The sequence below is a fragment of the Stenella coeruleoalba genome (assembly GCF_951394435.1).
Source record: "Stenella coeruleoalba genome assembly, chromosome: 20".
Classification (NCBI taxonomy): Eukaryota; Metazoa; Chordata; class Mammalia; order Artiodactyla; family Delphinidae; genus Stenella; species Stenella coeruleoalba.
Window position 1 is genome coordinate 1,075,624 of NC_137166.1, and position 22,812 is coordinate 1,098,435.

The following is a 22,812-nucleotide window of genomic DNA, read 5'->3' on the forward strand; positions in this document are numbered from 1 at the left end:
TGGCCTCGGGAGCCCCTCCGGGTAGAGGGACACTGGCGGGGCACGGGGAGCCGGTGTCTGTGGGCCTGCTGGGCGCCGGGGGACCCTCACTGGTCTCCCGGCATCGGCTGCGGCAGCTGGACGAGGCGCGAGAACCCTGCGGCCTGTCCGTGTGTAGCAGGGACGCCTGGGGGTCCTCCCCTGAGGTGACCAGAGCCTGCACGCTCCCAGAGGCTCAGCCCTGACCCTTGGGAGCAGCGGTGGGAGGTGTGCTGAGGCCTGCTTCTGGTCCCAGGGCCCCTGGGCTGTGGGCAGGTGGCCTCAGGTGGGCGGCCACGGGCTCTCCCTGTTGCTGGAGAACGCTCAGCTGTGGAGTACCCTCGAGCCAGCCGCTGAGTGTATGGGCCTGGTGTCCCTGCTGCACGGGGCGGGGGCAGTGGGGGGCAGAGGCCCCCGGAGGGCGTGCAGAGCCTGAGTCCTGTGGCCACAGGCTGCCGGGCCCAGGAACGCGTCCTCTCCATTCGGGGCGTCCCTGGCACCTTGTGACCTGCCCATTGTGGACGGCAGCCCCGAGGTGACAGCTGCCCCTGTGCTGATGGCCGAGGCCTTCTGGGAGCTGGGCCGACTGAGGCTGGGGGCGGTGGACGGGAGCCGGCCGGGAGGGAGGGCACCGGCTCCGCCTCGAGCCTCGTGGGGGCCTGCTTGTCGTGTCGCTCGGGACCCCCGCGATGTGTGCCGCTTGCTTTGCTGTCAGGAGTCGGATTGGTTTTCCAGAAACGCCGGATGTGGTGGGCGAGAGGCAGTGTTTGCCGCCCCTTTTTCCAGGAACTGAACGTATGGCTTCGGCCGGGCCTGCCCCATCCCCACCTGCCTGCGCTCTCTGCTCTTAAGTGGCTGCTCCTCCTCTCGTCTGGGGAGCTGACCCCACCACCAGGGGCCCGTGGGGACGCTCGGCCGCGTGGTCCGGGAGCCGGACGGGTGGGGGCCATACCTCGAGGGTCACTCTGGGCCTGCGATGCTGGACTGAGCCTGGGTGATGGCGTGGCCTCGGCCCCTCCCCTGGCAGCACGGACCCTCAGGGGCTCGAGCCTCCATCTGGAGGGTCCATCGCCCGCAGGAGGTGGTAGAGAGCTAGGCCGGGGCTGAGGGGCAGGCCTGCGTGCGCGGGGAGGGGTGTGAGCCTCGCGGCTAGTTTAGGGAAGAGCCCGGTGGTGCCGGAGCCGTGGGCACGGCCGGGGGTCCCGTTAGGGAGCGTGGGTTTGTTCCGCGGGTGACAGAGCTGAGCTCCATCCCTAGAGGACCATTGGAGGAAGCCGTTGCTTCCTGGCTGCAGGGGAGAGGCTGCCCCGTGGTGAAGGGCCCGGCTCCGTCTCTCGCTGGCTGAGTGTCCTTGGCTGGTGGCCTGCGGGGACCTCCCTCCCCCAGCACAGTCCCTGCTCCGTGGGCCGACAGCTCCGAACGATCAGCCTGGGCAGGGCGGTTGTGTCTGTCCTGGCGCCCTGGCTGAGAGCTGATGGCGTTGCACTGGCGGGATCTGAGAGCGGCGAGCGGAGGCGGGCAGGGTGCCGGCAACGCCGATTCCCCCCGCCCCAGCCCCTTCTCGGCAGGCTTGGGGACCGTGCCTCGGGAAGCTTCAAAGCGGAATTAAGAGGGGAGAGAGCCCCAGACCTGCTTAGTCCTGTCAGGTGGGCTGCCGGGGGACTCTGGGTTCTGGTCTCTCGGGAGTCAGGAGGGACCGAGACGGGCTCACGGGAGCCCGGGCGAGGGTGGCATCTCTGTGGCGGACATGGGGCGAAGCCCAGGGCGCCCGAGGCTGCTTTTGTAACCTTTGCGGCCCAACAGACCACAGCTGCAGGCCTGGATGCCCCCCGGAAATGGCCCCAGGTGGGATTCCAGAGCCCAGAGGTGGCTCTTTCCTGGAAGGATATCCTGAAATTCATGAGCGTTTTTTTCTCAAGGAGGGGATGGTGAACAAAGGACAGTGCAGCTGAGTGGGTGAAGTTAAATCTGGTAAGACGTGCACTGGCAGGAGAAACGTGTTAGAGCTGAACCACGGTAACAGGAGGAGTAGAACTGCTTGCTAATGATTTCTGTGCTTCTCTGCATCTAAAAAGTTCTGAAAAGGAAAGTGAATGTTCTGTGAGCGGGTCAGCAACCTTTCCTGCCAAGGGGAAATGGCGGCCCACTCCTGGCTTGATGCAGCCGGAGTTCAAGCCTGGGGTGCACCCTGCCACCGCCCCCCCACCCCCCTGCCGTCTTGCCCCTGGGAGTGGGTGCTCAGAGTGGCATGAGCTGCGTCCCTGCTCCGGGGGCGCTGGTGTCTGTTGGCGGGGGCAGGGGGGGCAGGCTGAGCCGCCCTGCCCAGGCTGGTTGTTATAGGAGCAGACAGTGTTGATTTTTCCCTAGGTCACCGTGCACTTGCTGAGTTTCCAGAGCCCGTGTGGGGCCCCCGACACCCTTTCTGCCCCAGCCCTGCAGCCACCTGGGCCCAGAGCTCAGAGGCGGGTGGGCCAGCCTGCGGTTCACAGTGCGGGAGCCTGAAAGCAGGTGGACCAGCCAGGGTTCTCCAGAGAAACAGCCAATAAGAGGTGGACAGGTGGATGGAATAAGAGATGGACAGATGGATGGGGTGTCTTCCATGGCCGCCTGTGCACAGACGAGAGGGAGGGCGGGAGAGACAGAGGAAGCAAGGAGATTCGTTTTAAGGAACTGGCTCGGGCAATTGTGAGACCAGTCTGAAATCTGCAAGGGGCCCAGCAGGCTGGCAGCTCGGGCAAGCCTTGATGTTGCAATCTGGAGTCCACATTGCCAGGGAGCTGGAGCATTCCTTCTTCCTGGGGGCCTCAGACTTTGCTGTAAGGCTTTCCTCCGACTGGCCGCACCTCTGGGAGGGTGTCCACCGTCCCCCAGTGCCTGCCGGACGTGGAAGTCCCATGTAAGGCTGACTGAACAGGCCGACGCGGGATGAAGCACCCGCCGGCCCGAAGGCCCCTCAGAGCAGCTCCTGGCCCACCTGCCCCTTGGGGAGAGCAGTGCTGGTGTGCTGGTCGCACCTCCAAGCTCTCGGGCAGACCCCTGAGCTCAGTGCCCTCACCCGAGGGAAGAGAGCAGGCAGGTTCTCCCAGGGCAGGGCTGCCCCCGCTGCTCCCTGCCGTCGGCACCCGCTCCGGCCCACGTTCGTGGGGTGCCTTCTGGGGTCACTGCTGCGCTGGGGCGGGCGTCTGCTGGGGAGCAAGATGGTCGTGGGGCAGGCGCCCATGAATGTCCCCTTTCTCCCAGGGGGCCCTGACACTGTCTGCTGCTGACACGCACGGGTGACCAGAGCCTCCTTCCTAAACGCCCAGGCAGGGACGCCCTCCCCACCCCAGCTCCCGTGTTCCTGGGGAGGGCAGGGATCTGAAGGGGCCTGCGGACCCGCCCCCACCTGCCAGCCAGAGGTGGCCCGGTGGCATTCCTCCCCTCCCTAGGTGCTGGGAAGGGCCCTAGAGAGCGGGGCGGGCTGTGACCAGGCTCTGGGGCTCTTTGCGCCATCCAGACCAGACAGGCGGAGGGACTCGGGGCGCTGCGGGCCAGCTGAGTCACAGGGTGGGGCTCTGAGGCAGCACCCCACCCTCCAGTCCCGGGCCAGAGCTGGCGGCAGACTGGAGCGCCAGACTGGGCACCCGCGTTTGGAAAGGTGGCCCTAGCCTCGGTGGCTGCTGGAAGGTGACGCAGCCCGGGCTCTTCAGAAGCCTTGTGGCCTCGGGCCCGGCTACTGTGGGCCGGCCTTAAAGCGGACGCTGCCTCCAGGTGGAGGGGGGTGGGTGCAGGACGCGGGGGAATGCAGGTCCTTGTCCCCCCCAGGGGAGGTCCGGGTGGCACTGTCGGGCTGGACGCCCAGCGTCGGGCCCGGCTGCGGCAGGGGTCCCACGCATCATCACCTTGCTGCTCCTTCTAAGCTGGGAGGACCGCGCACCTGCGTCCTTCCAGGCCCAGGTAGCCTTCCGTCGGCAGGGCACGTCCGCCGGGGCCGCGTCACAGCACGCGGGTCTGGGCAAGCCTGGGACCTGCGTCGCCGCCAGATCCCCAGGGGACGCCGCTGGGGTGGCCTGGGAACCCCGCTAGGAGGACCGCGGGTCTGTAGGAGGGGTTACGCCGCGTCTTGTCGCACGGAGAGCTTTTGGGAAGACGTGTGGGCTGCTGGCTGGAGGGCCCTGGGAGGGTGCAGCCCGCGCGTACCTCCGAGCCGTGGAAGCAGCACCGGCCCCGCGCCTCCCGCGGCTTCGCGTCGCCTTCCGAGTCCCCTCGCGATGCCCGAGGCTGCGGAGGCCCTGGACGGGGTCTGTGTGAGGGGTGCTGGTGGCCGAGGCTCCCCGAGGCCCAGGTGGGCAGTGTGGGTGGCGAGGCCCGAGTCCTGGGTCGGGAGGGCCCCCCTCCCCCTCATTTCCGGCGCTGCGGGCGGGGCGTCTCGAGGGGCCCCACGGTGTCGACTAGCATGGAGTTCGGGGTGGGCGTGGCCCCGGGTCACGAGCGTCCTTGTTTACGCAGCGCTGAACGCCCGGGCCGCTGTCCCGTCACCACGTGTGTTTCTGTCTGCGTCCCCCAGACGGGCAGCCTTGTTGCGGGGCACGCGGACACTCTGGTTGTCGGGGGCCACTCGTCTGTCCCCGGGGAGCTGGGGGACGGGGGTCGGGGAAAGAGCAGGTGGAACGCGGCTGCGTGGGGCTGGTGTGCCGAGGAGCCAGTCAGCGCTCGGTCGCCGCGAGGGCAGCGGGGCTCTGGAGGGCCTGATGTCCGCACGGGCACCCCGGCTGGACCCTTTGTGCCTCAGTTTCCCCGTCTGACAGGTGGCCAGCAGGAGCCCCTCGCTGGCACAGAGCCCGGGTCGGGCGTGGCGGCGCTCACGGGGGTCCAGTGGGGTCTGCTCCTCACGTTCTGGGGGTGCGGCTCAGCTGGGAGCCCCTTTCCTGGAGGCTGGAGGGGGTCCTGCCTGTCCCTGGGACGTCTTGGAGGCAGGGGTCCGGGAGGGCGGGGGCAGCACAGGGCTGACCCACGTGGAGAGGCCAAGGGTGCCAGTTTCCCCCCGTGTGGCAGGAGGGCTCCCCGTGCTGGGCGCTGACCTTGGGGACATGGGCCGCTGTCACCTGCTCACTGTGGCCCTCTGTGCATCCCAGGTTTGGCCCGTCTCAGCCAGGCCCTGAGCTCTAGGTGGCCTGGGGAAAGGGCATGTTGTCAAACCGCATCGGCCGGAGATGGGGAGGGGCGTGTCTGCACGGCCGGAGATGGGGAGGGGCGTGTCTGCACGCTGTCCCCTTACCCGTCAGCCTGCAGAGACTCTGAGTGAGGCCTCCTGGGGCTTCCCTGGTGGCGCAGTGGTTAAGAATCCGCCTGCCAACGCAGGGGACACGGGTTCCAACCCTGGTCTGGGAAGATCCCACGTGCCGCGGAGCAACTAAGCCCGTGCGCCACAACTACTGAGCCTGCGAGCCACAACTACTGAAGCCCGCGTGCCTAGAGCTTGTGCTCTGCAACAGGAGAAGCCACGGCAATGAGAAGCCCGCACACCGCAACAAAGACCCAGTGCAGCCAAAAATAAATAAATAAATTTAGGAAGAAGAGGGAGGCCTCCTCGTGTTCTGGGAGGCGGGGAGTGGGCGGCGGTCCCTGACCCTCTGTGGAATGCGGGCTCCACCCCTGGCCTGGAATCCAGCCTCTCCATTGTGGAGGCCGAGGTGGTTTGGGAGCCCTGATCCTCCAGGGGAGCGAGCAGAGGCCAAATACCGCAAATACCGGCAGCTCCAAACACAGGGCCCGGAGCGCTGTTTCCCGGGGAAGCCCTGTGGGCCCTGGCCTGGGGGAGCTGGCTGAGGGTCCTCAGGGGAGGCCGAGTCCTGGGGGATGGGGTCTGAGCAGCCTCGAGGGGAGAGGCACCGAAGGGCCTCCCCTGCGTCTCCCCGGTGGAGCAGGGGCTGCCGTGGGGCCTGTGGACGGCCCTTGAGGCCCACGCCTGACCCCCAGAGCGGCTTTCTCCGCAGCCCCCCACCCCGGCCTGGCCGCCCGGCCCGCCGGGCCTGGGCAGTGCTGGTTGAAAGCTCAGGCTCAGGTCTTCACGTCCCACCTGCTTCACCTGCCGGTCACTCGGGGGCCATCCCCCACCCCCACCCCAGTCTGAACGGCCGCAGCGGTACCAGCCTGGCCCGTGTGGCACGTCTTGGGCAATGCTGGTGCTGTTGGGAGCCCCCCCTGAGATGTGGTTCAGCCCCTTCCCCTGTGTTTGGTCCACGGCGGCCACCAGGTCCCCTTGGCCCTGGGCAGTCGCCATGCTTCCCAGAGCCCGTGCTGCAGGGAGGGGACCAGCCGCCTGCGCCTGCTCTGTGCAGTCAGGGAGTCGTGCAGCCACGTTGCCCGGACACCGTACTCGCTAAACCTGAACGCGGCGGCAGGTAAACCCTCCGCCTGCACCTGGGCGCCCCAGGCCGCTGGTGGGGCTCCACGTAGGTGACACAGCGTCCCATGGCCGCCCCTGATCCCTCGCTCCGTCCTGTCCAGCCCCGTCCCCACGAGCCTGCATCCGTGTCTGTGGCCTCCGATCTCCTGTGGGAGGAAGGGGATTCCCGTGAAGGTCGCTGAGGTCCTTTGTAGGCCTGTCCTTCCCGTGGCACCCGGAGCCGGCTGCCCCTCCTGCCCTGCGGCGTGGTCCCACCCGAGACCGCCCGTGCAGGGAGCCCCGAATGGCTGCGTGCAGCCCTCAGCTGGCCGGGCGGGACGGGGTCTCGGGCAGGCACGTGCTGCACGGACCGTGAGGGGCAGGTGGCGGTCAACGGAGGGAGTGCAGCCGAAGGGCCTGCCGTCTCGGCCGCAGGCGGGTCTGGGCGGCGGGGCCCCTTAGCGCCCCTCCCCCAGCCTTCCGTGGGCTCTCCGAGGGGCCCTGAGATGCCAGCCCGCGCTGCCCGTGCTGGCCCCGGCCACAGCGCTTGTCCCGAGGGTAGGGGTGCGTGGGGTGGGCCGTCGGCTGACCTCCCCAGCCTTCCCCTTCCAGAAAGCTGGGTCTGATCTAGCCCTTGGTCTCCTCTGGGTCTGGGCCTGGAGGGCGGGGGTGTGGCAGGTGTGGCCACCGCGTCCTGTGGGTGCTGCCGTGGGAGCTGCGAGGCCCGGCTGCCTGTGCGGACGGCAGGGGACGGCTGGTGCCACTGGGCGCTCCCGCTGCCACGTCTGTCCTCTTCCTCCATCGCCCGCCCGCCCGCCCCTGGCAGAAGCAAGCAGGGAAGTGTTTATGGGTTTCTCCTCGAAGCCAAATAAGGCAGAGTGAACAAGGTGGCTGGAGATGCGGCGGGCTGGGGTCGCGTGGGGGCAGCCAGGCTCACACGGGACCCCCGCCCTGGCAGCTGCCCTGGCCTGGCAGCCTTCCCCTGGGGTCTCTGAGCCTCCGGGTTGCGCCTGGCCCTGCCCAGAGGAGCTTCACCCAGCTGGTGGAGAGGCAGGCCCGAGGATGCCCGTTGGTGGGTCAGGGGAGACCGGGCCTAGCCCTGCGGCTGCCCCGGCGCCTGGGGGCTCAGATGCCTCATGTCCTCCCAGCCTCCTGCCCGGTCTGTGGAAGGGCAGCCTGGTCCTGGTGGCCCGACCGCCCTGTGGTGTGTTCCCCCTGGTCTTCCCCTCTCGGTCAGTTCACCGTACACGACCCCAGTTACACGTGAGAACCTTCCCCCCCCCGCCCCAGTGAAGAAGGAAGCCTCCCAGGTAGGGCCGAGCCCCTCCCACACAGGTAAACACTGGCTCTGCTTAGAGTGGCTCTTCCGCGCGTTTTTGACATTCACACGTGTGTGTCTGTTCTCATTTAAGTTTTTTTTTAAAATTTATTTATTTTACTTATTTATTTTTTGGCTGCATCGGGTCTTCATTGCTGCACACAGGCTTTCTCTAGCTGTGGCGAGCGGGGGCTGCTCTTCGTTGCGGTGTGCGGGCTTCTCATTGCGGTGGCTTCTCTTGTTGCGGAGCACGGGCTCTAGGCATGCGGGCTTCAGTAGTTGCAGCACGCAGGCTTCAGTAGTTGTGGCTTGCAGGCTCTAGAGCGCAGGCTCAGTAGTTGTGGCACACGGGCTTAGTTGCTCCGCAGCATGTGGGATCTTCCCAGACCAGGGCTAGAACCTGTGTCCCCTGCATTGGCAGGCGGAATCTTAACCACCGCGCCACCAGGGAAGTCCCTCATTTAAGTTTTACACAAGAGGCGTGGCAGTGGGCGTGGCTGGCCATGACTTGTGTCCTCCAACAGGGCCTTGGAGGTTGGTGAGTTCTCTCTGCTACCTGCCGGACACCGTTTCCATGGCAGCATTTCCCTGAGCGGGAGTGGTTATGACCCCTCCCACCCAACAGCTGGGGAAACTGAGGCCCAGAGGGGCCCGCGTCTCCTGCAGGGCTGGGCCTCCAGCCGTTTCACAGGTGGGGAGACTGAGGCTGGGATGAGTTCCGTGGCCCCTGGCCCGGGCTCTTTGCCACTGAGCCGCCTCCTTCCAGAAGCTCTTCCCAAGCACTCAGCCCATGGCCCTCCTCCCCGTGACCCCGAGCCAGGGCCCAGCAAGAAGAGGAGGAAGGGGCCGGTGAGCTGCAGTAGCCCCTGGACTCTGGGCCCCACGCCCTGCCACCCTCCACCCCGTTTTTCCATGTGCCATGGCCTTGGCCGCCCTGCAAGGGGCCTGGCTGTCCTCCAGCCTGGTGGGAGGGCGGGCAGCTCTGCCAGGGCCCTGGTTTCCCACAGCTGACCCTGCAGACCTGCTACTCCTGGACCAGCCCCCCCGCCACCGCTGCATCTGTCCCCCGCAGACTGTCCTGTAGGGCTGGTTCGGCAGCGCCTGGGGCTGACCCTCACCCACCCACTTCTGCTCTCTGGGCCACCTAGACCCACACCATTTCTGGGGGGCGTCAGCCCCCATCCCTCAGCTTCAGCCCCCTCGCTCAGTTTCCTCATCTGCAAAGTACAGGCGACAGTCGTGCCCCTCGCGGGTGCTGGGCAGTCATGGCGGCCGTGGTGCGTCCCCCCCAGTCCTGGCCTCTCCCTAGGTCTCTCCCAGGCCCACTGTCCTTTCATCTCTGATGCTGACGCAGGCCTGGCATGACCTCTGAGCCTTCTCGTGCTGCCCCTGCAAGCCTCTGGGGTCCCCCGCCCACGCTGGCCTGTGGGTCCCACTGGCCGATGGCGTGGTGCTCAGGCTGGCCTCCTGTGTGTCCCGGGGCTTCCCCGCATGGGGCTAGAACACCCCTCGGAGGGTCGAGGTGAGGGCCCCGAGGGTGCGTGAACAGCTGCCCATCCGTCCCACAGCCCTTCACGCTGGCACGCCTTCCCCCACTTCACAGGTGGGGAAACTGAGGCTCGGGGCGGGCGGCCTCCTCAAACTCCCTCGGGAGGACGGGCCTCGTGTCCTCTTCTCCCACCCGGCGTGCAGGCCAGCCTTGGGGTGACGTCACGGCACCGCGGGTGCACCTGGGGGCTTCGACGTCTGGCCGCCCCCCTCCCCACAGGCCCCTCATCTTCCTGCAGGCCGGGCCGTGGTGTCCAGCTCTGTGTGGAACGTCCCGGGTGTTTGTAACCTCCACGCCGGCCTCCCTGCCCTCCCTTCCTGGCTGGGCACCAACTGAGACCAGGGGTCACTTTCCCCATCTGCAGGACCAGGCTCTGATGTGCTGGGTGAGGGTCTCTGAAGGGTTAAACATGCAGGCCGGGGTGGGGGGAGCCTTTCCTGCCCAGCAGGCAGCCCTGCTGGCTTTCCCTCTGCCCTCACCCCATCCTATTGTTCCTGGCTCAGGAAAAGGCATATTTCCCCCATGAGGTCACCAGCCACGGGCCGCTCTGATGGGGAGGTGGGAGCTGCCTGGGCAGAGCAGGCCTGTCCCCCTCCTCAGGACGTCCCCACCGCCTCTCCACCTGAGCGTCCTCCTCCTCTGCGGGAGCCTGGGGCTGCCCCAAACCTCCTCTGGCCTTCCCTGAGCCTTAGCCGGCCCTCGAGGCCAAATGCAATGCCACCTCCTCCAGGCGGCCTGCTCAGATGCCCTGAGCCTCCTAGTCACGCAGAGTCACAGTGAGGCCAGGTCCCCGAGGGCTAGGTGTGGAGCCAGGAGTCTGGACCCAAGTCCTCACTCTCCCAGCACGGAAGCCCTTCTGCTGTGGAAACCTGATTCCCCCTCTGAACAGGGGAGAACTCGGCTCAGCTCCCCGTTTAGAGCCCTGTTTGCCTCTGCTCCCTGCTCCCGTGCTGGCCCCGGGCCACTGTTTGCTCTGCTGGCCTCTTACCCTGTCCCCAGGCCCTCATAACAGGCAGGGAAGGTGGGCTGGGCATGTGACCCCAGCCCCCTCTCTCATCCTGGCCCCGGGTGACCCGGCTGGGGGCCAGCGGGCCCAGCTGTCCTGGCTCACGTCCCCTGGGTCAGCGTCCGGTGCCAGCCGCGCTCCTGGCCACCCCGTGGCCTCTGTTTCCTCATCTGTGTTGGAGGCGCTCGCGTCCCAGGCCGCGCTCATCCTGTCTCTGCCCTCTGTGTCTAATGAATGAATGACTCTGAGGGGCCGTTGTCGCCCCTCCAGGGCAGGCCCTGTGCGGGCTCTGGCGCCCGGCGACCCTCCCAGGGTGGGGCAGTGCCTGGCAGCGCCCACCTGGGGCTGACGTGCTGTCCGTCGTCCGTGCCCCCTGCCCCCTCCACCCCGTCGTCCCACGCGCTCCCCCGCCCCCTCTGACGCTTCATCTCTGATTTCCTGCTTTTGGCCGATGGAGCTTCTAGATTCTTTTCCTCCTGCTTGGGCTGGGGCTGGGGAGGGGCCGGAGGCCCGGCTCCACTGGCTGCAGGCTGCGGGGCTCTGGCTGGCCCCTGCCCCTCCAGTTCTGGGCTCTGAGATCCTTCGCTGATTTCTGGGGCCGTTTGTTCTTTTATTTTGGTAAAATACACATAAGGTAAAATTTACCATCTTAACCATTTTATTTATTTATCATTATTAACTTTGGGGGCCACGCCACGCAGCATGCGGGGATCTTAGTTCCCCGACCAGATATCGAGCCTGTGGCCCCTGCAGTGGAAGCGCAGGGTCTTACCCACTGGACCGCCAGGGAAGCCCCTTAACCATTTTTTTTTTTTTTTTTTTTTTGCGGTACGCGGGCCTCTCACTGCTGTGGCCTCTCCCGTTGCGGAGCACAGGGTCCGGACGCGCAGGCTCAGCGGCCATGGCTCACTGGCCCAGCTGCTCCGCGGCATGTGGGATCTTCCCGGACCGGGGCGCGAACCCGTGTCCCCTGCATCGGCAGGAGGACTCTTGACCACAGCGCCACCAGGGAAGCCCCTTTAACCATTTTTGAGTGTATGGTTCAGTGGCATTAAGTACATTCTCGGTATGGTGCAACCGTCACCACCACCTCTGGAACTTTGCATCCTCCAGGACTGAAACCCTCATCTGGGAAGCGCTAGTTCCGTCTCCGCGTCCTGGGTCAGCGTCAGTGTCAGAGCCAGGCCTCCGGGAGCTTCCCTAGGACCCGCACCGCGTGCGCCTCCCCGTCACGGGCTAGTGAACGCTGTGGCTGGTGCGGTGTGCTGTTCAGCTCTGGTGTCCTGGGCGGATCAGAACAGGGCAGAGAACTGCAGCATGTGCCCTCAGGAGAAAGCTACCTGGATGGCTGGGTGGGCGGCACCGCCTGGCTGGCACTGTGGAAGGAGAGGGGCAGAGCCCAGCAGGCTGCAAAGCGCAGCTCTGGGAAACAAAGGAACTCACAAGCCTTTGCCGTAGATGCAGTTCCCTCCGGCCTCTTGGCCCAGATCAGGTCGATTTGTTTGTTTGTTTTTACGAAAACGTGTATTTGTGGAAAAGCTTTAGGTTTCGAGTTGAGCTGTTGGCTGTGGCAGGTGTACATGTGGAGGGGGGCGGCTTAGCTCTAGGGGTGCTCCGGGCAGTGGGGGGGCGCGGCAGCAGCCAGAAAGGAAGGCGGCCTGACCAGAGCTCGGGACCGCGGCGCTGGCCGTGTGGCGCTCTGGGCTTCCTTATTGCTGGGGTGATGGGGGGCTTGAGGAGACGGTGGGAAGGGGCTGAACACCCCACCTGGCCCTGCCACCTGCTCCGGGGAGATTGTCTGCATAGCTGAGTCCGTGGCCAGGTTCAGGTCGGCTTGTTCTGGCCCAGGCCGTCCAGACGGCTGCGAAGTGGCGGTCGAGCCATTGCTGGCCTCACGGTCCACACCTGGGGGTCTGAGGGGTGGAGCGCGGAGGTGGGATATCGACCCCCTCTTGGAGACCCGATCGGGGTGGGCTTCTACCCCGTGCAGCTCTGCTCCATCACGATGACTGGGCCCTGAGGCTGGGCTGTCCGCGGGGGCCGGGGGTCGGATCCGTGGTGGACACTGGCGCCCACAGCCGGCTGCTCTGTCCTGGCCTGGGTGGGCAGGGCTGGGTCCCCCGGGCCCGCTTGCTGGCCGTGGTGATTGAGGACCAGGGTGGCCAGAGGTGGCTCTAGCCTGGGGACCTCGTCAGGGCCGTGCACGCGATGCTGGTCCCCTCTGGGCAGCGAGCGGGGCTTTCCTGGCCCAGCCCCCTCTCGGGTCCCCGGGAAGGGCTGAGTGGCCCACTTGCTCAGTGACGAGACCCGAGTTGGGACACATGGCACCTCCCTGGCATCCCCAGACCCCCTCACTTCCTGGGAGCGGGTGAGGTCCCGGCACCCACTGCGCTTCATCAGGATGGGGTCAGCAGCGCGAGACGCAGGGGGCGCCCTGGAGTCAGTGAGGGGAGAGGCTGCAGACACGTGCGTGACTCGTGCCCCGGACGACGTGCTGGGGGGCTCTGCCGTGGCCCGAGTGGGTGTACCCAGCTGTCTGGGAGGCAGAGGTGGGGGGAGGAGGCTAAGAGAGCTGGACCCCAAAATCAGCTGTGCTGTGTGTTGACTGAAAAAACATCTTACAAAGGAGAGAAAGCAAGTCGGGAGAATGTTGTGACCTCAGGGTTGGCCCCGTGACGGGGGCTCCGCGGGGCGGGTGCCTGCGACACATGCAGACGTGACGGCCACGCTTGTCAACAGACAGCAGAGCCGTCGTAAGTCGGGCGTGGTGCTCCCGGTAACAGTGACATGTCACGCGTTGAGCGAGGTCGCTCGCCCACGCAGGGAGGTGGCAGCCTCGCAGGGGTGACACGCACAGCATCCACGGCAGAGAGGCTCGGGGGGCGATGGTCGAGGGGCACGGGGCTGGTTGCCCCCACCCCCCAGCAGCCGGGCTGACCGCGTCCTGTTTTCTCCGCAGCCTGCCTCTTCCGCATCAACGCGCTCTCGCTGGTCTACCTGCTGTTTCTGCTCCTGCTGCCCTGGTTCCCGGGCCCCTCCGGGCACAGCATCCCAGGTAAGGGCGGGCGGGGCTCTGCTGGGGGGGTGGGCGGTGACTCGGGGTCTCGGAGCTCTTTGTTCAGGGGCCTGGGGTTGGGGGAGCGTTGGGGCCCCGGCAGCACCGGGCAGGGATGGACTTTCTCTGCGGTTGAGGAGCCTCCAGGGAAGGATGGGTGGTCCTGAGTCTCATTTTTCATGGAGGACACTTGGCTGGTTTTAGAATCTCTTTTCTGACCTCATGCCACAGGGGCCATGATGCAGGATGCCCCTGGGGCGTCTCCTGGCCGTGGGCTGGGCCGCCTTCCCACCGGGTCCCTCCCCCAATCCCCACCCTGTCCCAGCGCCGTCCTTGCGGCCCCTCTGCCCTGAGCGGCTGCGGCCAACCTTAGGTCCAGCTGCCACGCCGGCTCCCCAGCCCCGTCGTGGACTCAGGCTCCATCCACGTGCACTCGGCTTGCTGCGGGTGGGAAGGCCCATCAGGGCGCCTGGGCCCCCAGGACGGTGTGGACGGTGGTGCCCACGGCACGGGCTCGTCTGAGATGAGCTGGAGCGGAGAGGATCCCTGCGTAGGAGGTTCCCTGCCCCCTGCGCAGCAGAGCACGGGCCCCTGTGAAGGGAGGTGCAGGCCTGCAGGCAGGTGGCACGGGAAGGGGGCACGGCTGAGGGGTCCCTTCGCGCTGGGGCTCCCACCAGGTGCTCTCTGGGTGCTTCTGGACTTGCCGTCGTCCCGGCTTCTCGGTGAGGACAGGTGCCTGGGGACTGCTCTGTGCCCCGTGGGTAGGGAGGCCGTTAGGTTTTGGAGGGTGAAGAGAGGCACCCAGGGAGCAAGTTGGGTCACACAGCCAGGGTGTGACCCCCCGTGCCCGGTGGGCCGAGGGTTTGGCCAAGACCCTGGAGGGAGGCGTGCCCACGCACTGCCCCCGGGGGGTGCTGGCCACTCGGGGGCCTCGGGCGTGGCCTGTGGCTGCCGAGACCACCCCATACTGAGCGGCCACACAGCACGTCCCCACCCACAGTCCAGAGGTCGGAGTCTGGCCCGGGCCTCATGGGGCGGAAGCCCAGGTGTCGCAGGGCTGGTCCCTCCTGGAGGCTCTGGGAGCACCTGCTTCCCAGCTTCTTGGCTCGGGGCCCCTCCCTCCATCGCCCAGGCTGGCGATGGCCTGTCAGTGACAGTCCCGCCCTGTCACTCTGACTCTGCCCTCCTGCCCCCTTTCCACAGTTAGGACCTCCCCTTCCAGGGGAGCCAGGGGCAGCTCCCTGCTGGAAGTCCAGCTGATTGGCACCGTTGGTTCCCCTCTGCTGTGTCAGGAAGCACTCCCAGGGCCCCCGGATTGGGCATGGATTTCCCCGAAGGAGTGTCATTCTGCCTTCTACAGGGTGGCAGGTCACCCCTCCCCGGCCTGTGGCATCTGGCGGTAACCCCCTCCTCAGCCTCTCTCCCCACTTGAGGCACTCGTACGGAGCCCTGATCTTGCAGTGTGGGTAGAATTCAGGGGAGGGGCCCCAGCACGGGTGCAGAGCAGGGAGCCACGGGGGACCCCAGGCCAGACCCCTCCCCAGCCAGCTGGCCCAGCGGCCCCCCAACTCGCAGCTCCCTGGGGAGGGCTGCTGGGCAGAGTCTGGCGTCCGGGCCTTCCTCTCCTCTCCGTGGACCCCGTTCCCGGGCTTTCGGTTCAGAGCTGCTTGTTCCGTCAATATTTCCTGCCCACTAGCAACTGGGAACACTTTCCTCTAATTGGCAGTGGTGGAAGCACAGGCTCCCGGCCAGGGCAGGAGTCCAGAGTGGGGAGGGGTCAGGGAGCAGAGGGAGAGGCGCTGGGAAGACTTGCCCGCCTGACCTCCATCCGTCCATCTCTCCAGCCCCAGAGGCCCTTCGGGGACAGGGAGGGTGCCGGGTTTTTCCGGGCAGAAGAGAGGAAAGCGTGAGGCCTGCCCGTGCCTGTGCCGCAGCTGGGCCTCAGCGCCGGCAGCTGGTGGAAGGTCTGAGGCTGTGCAGGGTGCCCGTGGGCGCCGACTGATTCCTCGCCCCATCCCCGTGGGGGCGTCAGCCTGACCCCGGCTCCCTGTGCAGGGCGGAGAGGGGTCAGGGCCATCACTTTGCCGGGCACCGGGACGGCGGCCGTGGGCCACGTGCCCCGCGCAGGGCAGGGCAGAGGTGCCGCAGAGCTGCAGGTGGACCCGAGGGGGTCAGCTCCTGGCGACCTGATTATGTTTAGGGACTCAGGGAGGCCCTGCCCCTGCCTTAGAACAAACCCAGCCCCGCGGCGGCTCGCTTGAGCTCAGGTGCTGTTGGGACGTGGTGGGCCGCGTGGGCGGGCCCGGTTCACCTCGCAGAGCAGTCAGTGCACCGGGAGGCTCCCTGTCTTTGCCGAATGAGGGGATGAGGCTCCGCCATCCTCCCCAGACCTGCACCCTCCTGCCTGTGAGCAGACGGCGCCCCGGGGTCGGCGGAGCAGGTGGGCCTCCCGCTGCCCCCGCCCAGGGCCTCGTGCTCCAACTCTGGTCCCCCCCCGTGGGAACCCTGTCTCTCCCTGCCCCACCTCTGCACCGTCCTCGGTGTGACAGAGCCTCGGACGACCGGAGGACGCCCCTTCCCTCAGCTCCGCTTACGCGTATCTCGTCAGGAGGGCGAGGTCTGCAAGCCGCTCTCCGTAGCACCAGAGCCGGGCCCAGGGTGGGCGCTGCACCCGCGGGGGCTGGGGCTGCCCCAGAACAGGGTCGTGGGAGCGGGGCCTTCGTGGCGGCAGGTAGTGCCGAGGGCGGAGATGCCCTGGAGCGTTTGCAGACTGAGCAGCCGCGTCAGGGAGGTTTGGGGCTCGACCCCGGTGCCCGCTCTGGGCAGACAGATGCCCTTGCACCTGCCACGAGCCTCCCTGTCTTCTGCTCCTGGAGCCGCAGCCTCCCGGCCCCACTTCCTGCTTCTCCAGATTCCTGCCTGAGCCTGAAGTCCCTGAGTGGATCCCCGGCTCCTTCGGGAGAAGAGACTCCTGTGTGACCCCTGCCCTGCACGGTGCACGGCAGAGGTGGGGTTGCCTGCCCACGAAGGCAGGCCCCGCCCATCCGCGGCGCTCCTGTGCTGTGCGGGCCTCACGTGGCCGAACGGGTGACCCCAGGTCAAGGGGAGGCAGGCGGCACTTCCAGCAAGTGCAGTGTGTGGTCTAGCGCCCATACGCACCCTTGACACACACGCACACATGCGCACACGCGTGCGCGCCCGCCAACGATACTCGCTCTTTCTGGCACTCAGGGCCGAACCTCGGAGTCCACTGGTAGACTCTAGTGGTCACCTGCCACACGGTTTATCCCTCCTGGGCGATTCAGGAGCCCCACACTGGCTTGACCCCCTCCCCTTCTGAAATCAGAGCTGCCCTTTGGCCTCACCCAACACTGCTGTCAGCCATCCCTCTATCCTCTCATTCTCCATCCAGCCCATCTTCTAATCCATACATCCTCCCGTCCTCCCATCCACCCATTCATTCATGTGTCTCTCCTCCAGTCCATCCATCCTCTCCTCCCATCCATCCTCCCATCCATCTGTTCGATTTATCTGTCCTCCAATCCATCCATTCATCCATCCCTCCTTCCTTCCATCCATTCTTCCATCCATCCCCCATCCCATCATCCCCCATCCATCCATCTCTCCTCCCACCCATCTATCTCCCATCCATTCCCCCATCTATCCCGCGTCATACATCCTCTCATCCACCATTTATCCATCCTTTCTCCCATCTATCCATCCACCCTTCATCCTCCCATCCACCCATTTATCCTCCCATCCATTTGTTCCCCGTCCGTCCCCTCATCCCTTCGTCCATCCATCCATTCTTTCCTCCTCCCATACATCAACTCATCGTGTGAAATCCCAGGGTACAGCCGCCTCTCGGAGCCCGAGGCTTTGCGTGGGCAGGAGAGCATCCCAGGTGCGATAGGCGGTGTGGCTGCGTGCTGGGTGGGGCCTTCCCTGGACGGTGCACGCTCTCAGCCCGCACTGGGCATGCGGCGGCACCCCACTGCCAGGGCCAGGCAGCAACACAGATGTTTCCGGGATACATGAGCAAAGCTGGAGGGAGCTTCTCCTTCCTGCACTGGCTCTGCCCCCACTGCTCCACGCCCCAGGAAGGGGACAAGACCAAGGGCAGGCAGGATGGGTGTACTGTGTACTCTGCTGATTCTTTGCTGTGCGACTGTGGGCAAGTCACTTCACCTCTCTGTGTCCATTCCCGTCTGTAAATCGGGGTCGTGATAGTGCTGGGCCACGGGGCTGGGTGAGCTGTCAGTGGGCTGGTGTAGGAGGGGGGTACTGCATGAGCTCACTTCTCACGGCCCCGTAAGACCCTGGGTCCGCGCTGGGTGCGTGTCTCGGGCTGGTGCGCACAGCCTGGCTCGGCCGGTAGCCAGGGCTGAGTGGCCTTGAGCGGTCTGCTTCCTCCGCATCCCCCCGCTCCAGGCCTGGCTGCATGCCGGCCCCACCGCTCCCGTCTCTGCCTCCAGGTCACACCGGCCGCCTCCTGCGAGCCCTGCTGGGTTTCAGCCTCCTCTTCCTGGCAGCCCACCTCACCTTCCAGATATGCCTGCACACCGTGCCCCACCTGGACCAGCTTCTGGGGCCGAGCTGTGAGTCACGAAGGGCCGGGAAGGGGGTGCCTGGGGGCAGCAGGCCCGGGGGAGAGCCTGGGGAGGGTGGGGGAGCCTCAGCCTCCTCGGAAAGGTCAGCTCAGCCTCAGGGGCCGCCCTGCATCACCCAGGCCCTGCCTAATGTGGGCCGCCTCTGAGCCCAGCCACGCTTCACATCCGGCCCAAATGGCCCAGCTCTAAGTGCCCCGGTAATAGGTGGCCGTGAGGCTGGGCTGAGCCCCGGCCCCGTGCTGGTCCCAGAGCACTGTGTCCGGGCAGCCCCGGTCTTCGCAGGCCCCTCCGTCTCGTATCTTCCTCCTGAGCCCTCTGGGGCAGAGCGACTTGGCCGAGGGGGCGGGCCCTGGTGTGCCGCCCGCCCACTGCCCTGCGCGCTTTCACCCCGAGGATGGAATCCCCAGCCGGCACCCAGCCCTCCCACCTCCACTGACACTGGCGCCCCAGTGTTCAGACGCCGGAACCCTGGGCTCGCATCCCCACTGCCCGGTGGGGTCTCCCACCTCCACGTCCTAGCGGCTCGTGGCGGGCAGGGTGTCCCACCCCGCTTCCCATTTTCATTCCGTGAAGATCGTGCCTCTCCTGCAGTTTAGAAACTGGAGAGAAGTCAGGTGCCTCGAGGGCCCTCTGGTCCTGGCGGCTCTTAGACCAGCCCTCCCCCCTCGGGCCCCCAAGGAGCGGCCGGCCTCGGCCGATGGGTCCGAGAGCCCGGCCCAGCCTCCCGGGCCACACAGCGCCCGGCTGGGCCATGAAACCCATTCTGCCAGGCGGAAGTAACGGGCTTTGGTCTGCCCAGCTTTCCCCGGCTGGGCCTCAGTTACCCTACCGGCGGAGGCAGCGTTCTCAAGCACCGCCAGACACCAGGGGTTCCGTGGCCCTCCTGGCAACACAGAAGGGGTTTCAGCACCCGCCCGCCTGACCCGGTTCCCCCGTGCCTCTCTCTGCAGGCAGCACCTGGGACACCGTCTCCCGACACATTGGGGTCACGAGGTGAGTCCCCCAGCCTCCCTCGGGGATTTCCTGGGCCTCCAGCTCCCGGGGCGCCCCCTGCTGGCACCTGCCCCCCTGAGCCGACCACCGGCTTTCCCTACCCTCCACAGGCTGGACCTGAAGGACGTGCCGAACGCCATCCGCCTGGTGGCCCCCGACCTGGGTGTCCTGGCGGCCTCCTCCCTGTGCCTTGGCGTCTGCGGGCGCCGTACGCGGACGGCCCAGCGGAGCCAGCACGCCCAGGAGCCGGTGAGGGATGGGGGCGCGCCTGTGTCCCAGCCACCTGAGGACTATTGTACTTCTCTTTGTTCCTCTCTCTCTATCTCTTTCTTTCTACAAACGTGGACGGTTTAGTTGTAAAAGTCCGTATGTGCCCCTCGTGGAGAGACGTGGCCGTGGAGGAGGTCCAGTGCACGTCCCTGGGGGGGTTGCTAGCGCTGCAGGGGCCCCAGGCAGCGCCTGCGCCTTTCGAGCTGCCCCTGGAAGAGGGTCTTCGGGGCCGCAGGGCAGTAGGGAGTCAGCGCTCTTGGAGGATGACCTGCGCCAGCCGTCAGGGAGCACCTAGGGGCCGATGGGTGAAAGGACGGACCGACAGAGGGACAGACGATGTTTGAGCAGCCGTGCCCACAGTGGGGCCATCGGTCGGCCGTGTGTGTCAAGGCAGGGGCTGTGTCGGCTCAGAGACTGAAGCAGGGCCCTCCGCCAGAGTCCTCGGGGTCCCCGTGGGCTCTACCCTCCGTGTCCTCTCCTGTCCCTGCACGAGGGCTGTGGTCTCGAGCCCAGTCTGGGCCCCTCACACTCGGCCTCAGCCTCTGTCGAGTAGGACCTGGTCTCCAGGGCTGGGCCGGGTCTGTGGCCATCCAGGGTCCCTGCCTGGGAGGCCCTGGGGGGCCCCAGGCTCACACCTTCAGCCCCAGTGTCCGCTGGCCCAGCAGCTGATGCTTGCGGAAACGAGGGCCTCAGTCCCCAGGGAGAAGGGGACTTCCTACCGCAGGTTGAGACGGGGCTCAGCCTACAGCTGACCTGCCTGTCCCCCGAGTCCTGCAGGACAAGGCTGGCACCCGCATTTCAGAGGGGGAGACGGGGGCCTGGGGGTGGAGTGGCTTTTCCAGGCACTTGTGGGGGTCAAGTGGGGCTGGGACCGCCCTGCTGCCTGCCCTCGGGGTGGCTCCCTGACTTGGCCATCCCCCTCCATCTCCCCGGTGCATGGGCACCGGTGGGCGCAGGGGCCAGGGAGGCCTCTGGTTTCCTCGTTAGCAGAGCCGGGGCTTCCCAGAACAGCTTCACTTGTTTCCCACGCCTGGGGCGGGCGGGAGGGGCCAGCTCCCCAGCCCACGCTGCCCGTCACCCCTCGGAGCACAGGGCTGTCCTGGCAGCCCCTGGGGGCTGACCTCCGGCCCCGGGGCGGCTGGTGTAGACAGACGTCAGAGCAAGGCCACGGGGGCCCATCACAGGCGCCCGGCGTTCAAGGCCAGAAGCAGCCCCAGCGCCCGTGTGGATGCTGCCACCGGCAGGGCCGCGGCACACGCGGCTGCACACGATCTGTGCACACGCGCCCGTCCTGACTTGGCACATGTGGGTCTGTGCCTGCCCTGAGGGGGTCATTGGGGCTGCGGTGGGAGGTGCGTCCCGGGGGGCCGGCCGAGGCGGGGCTGGAGCCGGGCCTGGGTGGGCTGGACCATGCGGGCGGCCCCCAGCAGCTGTCCTTCTGCCCAGCAGCTGCCTCTGTTCTTCCCACTCCCAGAAACGCTCATTTTCCACGGCAGCTTTCCCAGGGCCGGGGCCAGGCTGTGGGCAGGGTTGAGCTCGGGCCTGGCTGTAGTGCCTTCCAGCAGCTGTCCCCCTATCCCCCCGTCCTGGTGCATGATGGGGGGACCCTGGGTACTGCTCTGACCCCAGGGCTGGGGCCTGCCCCGTGCCCCACCCTCATTTGACAGGCAGGAAACAGACTGAGAGCGGTTAGGGGGCTCACCAAGGCTGCACAGGCAAGACCCCCTAACCCCCGACTCGAAGCCGGTGTGTGAGTGACCGGGGCGCCGGGCCCCTGAGCCCGTGCTGTCAGCCTGGACACCAAGGGCCGCCTCCGCCCCGGGGCAGGGCATAGGCACGGCGCCCATGGTACAGCTGGCGTCTGACAAAGAGTCTGTGTTCTTTCTGCCTCCCCCTGGCCTCCCTGGTTCCAGGAAGCTGCTCTGTTCTGGGAAACCCTGAGGTGGGACCAGGGCAGCAGGCCCTGGTGGGTCTCTGCGCCCCGCAGGCCGTTGAGGCCGGGAAGGGCCGCCCAGGTGTGCGTCTCACTCCCCAGAAGCCCCGCTGGGCAGCAGAGCAGGAGGCGGCGGCACCCTGGGCGCTGTCCTCCCTGGCCGTGTGATTTGGGGTCCCCTCCGAGCCTCCGTCGCTGTGCTGACGAGGAAGGTGCCGTGGGGCCGAGGCTAGGGTGGAGAGGCGCCCTGTGACTGTGGAGGGAGCTGCACACGTGGCTGTGCTGTGCCCTGCTTTCCTTTTCCCTAAAGATCCCCACGCGGGCCCTCAGGCCAAGGGCACCGGGGACAGATGCAGGAGCCTGTGGGCCTGCCCTGTCCTCGGGGTCCCCTGGTGGGGGTGGGGAGTGAAGAGGCCCTTGAGGGGCTGCAGAGCACCGTGAGGTCAGCCTGCGCGGGTTGGTCATCTGAGCGCCAAGCCTTGGCAGGAGCGTGTCTTGCTGTTGCAGTGGGCGCCCTCCAGGGCTGTGAACCCGAGCGAGGCGGTGGGAAGACGGTGGGCGGAGTTGGGCCTGGAGGGCAGCACGCGGCCATGCTCAGGCTGGCGGCCCCGTGTCCTCGGAGGGCCCGCGGCGGGTGTGGGGCTGCAGGGGTGGCCCCTCCCCACGCACCTGACTTGCGCCCGCCCTGTGACCTCGGCAGGACCATGATGATGGGGGCGTGGACACCGGCTCCCTGGTGGGGCTGCAGGAAGCCCCCGCACTGACCCACAAGCGGAGATCTTGGCTGGCCGCCCGGTTCCGGATCACAGCGCACTGGCTGCTGGTGGCCGCTGGGCGGACTCTGGCCGTAGTGCTCCTCGCGCTGGCAGGTACCCACTGGGCAGGGAGCTGGGACCCCACCGCTGGCGGTCACACCGGCAGGGGTCTCGGCAGCCAAGCTCCGCACTGAGCAGCGAGACGGCAGTCAGGCTGCCCAGGCCGGGCGTGACGCTGTGCGCCTCTGCCTGGCCTGCAGGCATCGCCCACCCGTCAGCCTTCTCCAGCGTCTACTTCCTGCTGTTCCTGACCGTCTGCACCTGGTGGGCCTGCCACTTTCCCATCAGCCCCCTGGGCTTCAGCGCACTCTGCGTCACGGTGGGCTGCTTTGGCGCCGGCCATCTCCTCTGCCTCTACTGCTACCAGACGCCCCTCGCCCAGTCCATGCTCCCGCCTGCCAGCATCTGGGCCAGGTGAGCGCTCGCCCACGGGGCCCCGGCCCTGCCCGCCTCGCACCCGTGAACTTCCTCGCCGCGGTCAGTAACGCACCTTCTGTGGGCAGGGTGTTCGGGCTCAAGGACTTCGTGCCCCCCCCCAACTGCTCCAGCCCCAACGCGCTGGTCCTCAACACCAGCCATGACTGGCCCGTGTACGTGAGCCCCGGCATCCTGCTGCTGCTCTGCTACACCGTGACCTCGCTCCTGAAGCTGCAAGCGCGCTGGCCCGCGGACCAGGTCAGTGCCCAGGCCGGCGCCCCGCGTCCCCGCACCCCTCAGGCCGGGGCGGGGGGCTGAGCTCTCCCCTCCGGCCTCCACAGGGGAAGGAGGCGGCCGGGGGCGACATGGAGCTGGAGGTGGAGCTGACCGAGGTGGAGCAGCGGCCCCAGGGCCAGGCCGGGGCTCCAGCCACCAGGGAGGAGGCGGCCACGCAGGTGAGG

General features: G+C 67.1%; 1 protein-coding gene across 1 annotated transcript in view; it reads left to right on the plus strand.

The window, feature by feature from the left end:
• PIEZO1 (piezo type mechanosensitive ion channel component 1 (Er blood group)) overlaps positions 1 to 22,812 on the plus strand; it is a 54,387-nt gene that overhangs the window by 12,831 nt on the left and 18,744 nt on the right. The window contains exons 2-9 of the mRNA XM_079906841.1: positions 13,218 to 13,313; positions 17,789 to 17,911; positions 18,874 to 18,916; positions 19,027 to 19,165; positions 21,820 to 21,988; positions 22,135 to 22,348; positions 22,438 to 22,609; positions 22,693 to 22,806. Coding sequence (XP_079762967.1) covers positions 13,218 to 13,313; positions 17,789 to 17,911; positions 18,874 to 18,916; positions 19,027 to 19,165; positions 21,820 to 21,988; positions 22,135 to 22,348; positions 22,438 to 22,609; positions 22,693 to 22,806 — 1,070 coding nt within the window. The remainder of the gene's footprint in view (positions 1 to 13,217; positions 13,314 to 17,788; positions 17,912 to 18,873; positions 18,917 to 19,026; positions 19,166 to 21,819; positions 21,989 to 22,134; positions 22,349 to 22,437; positions 22,610 to 22,692; positions 22,807 to 22,812) is intronic.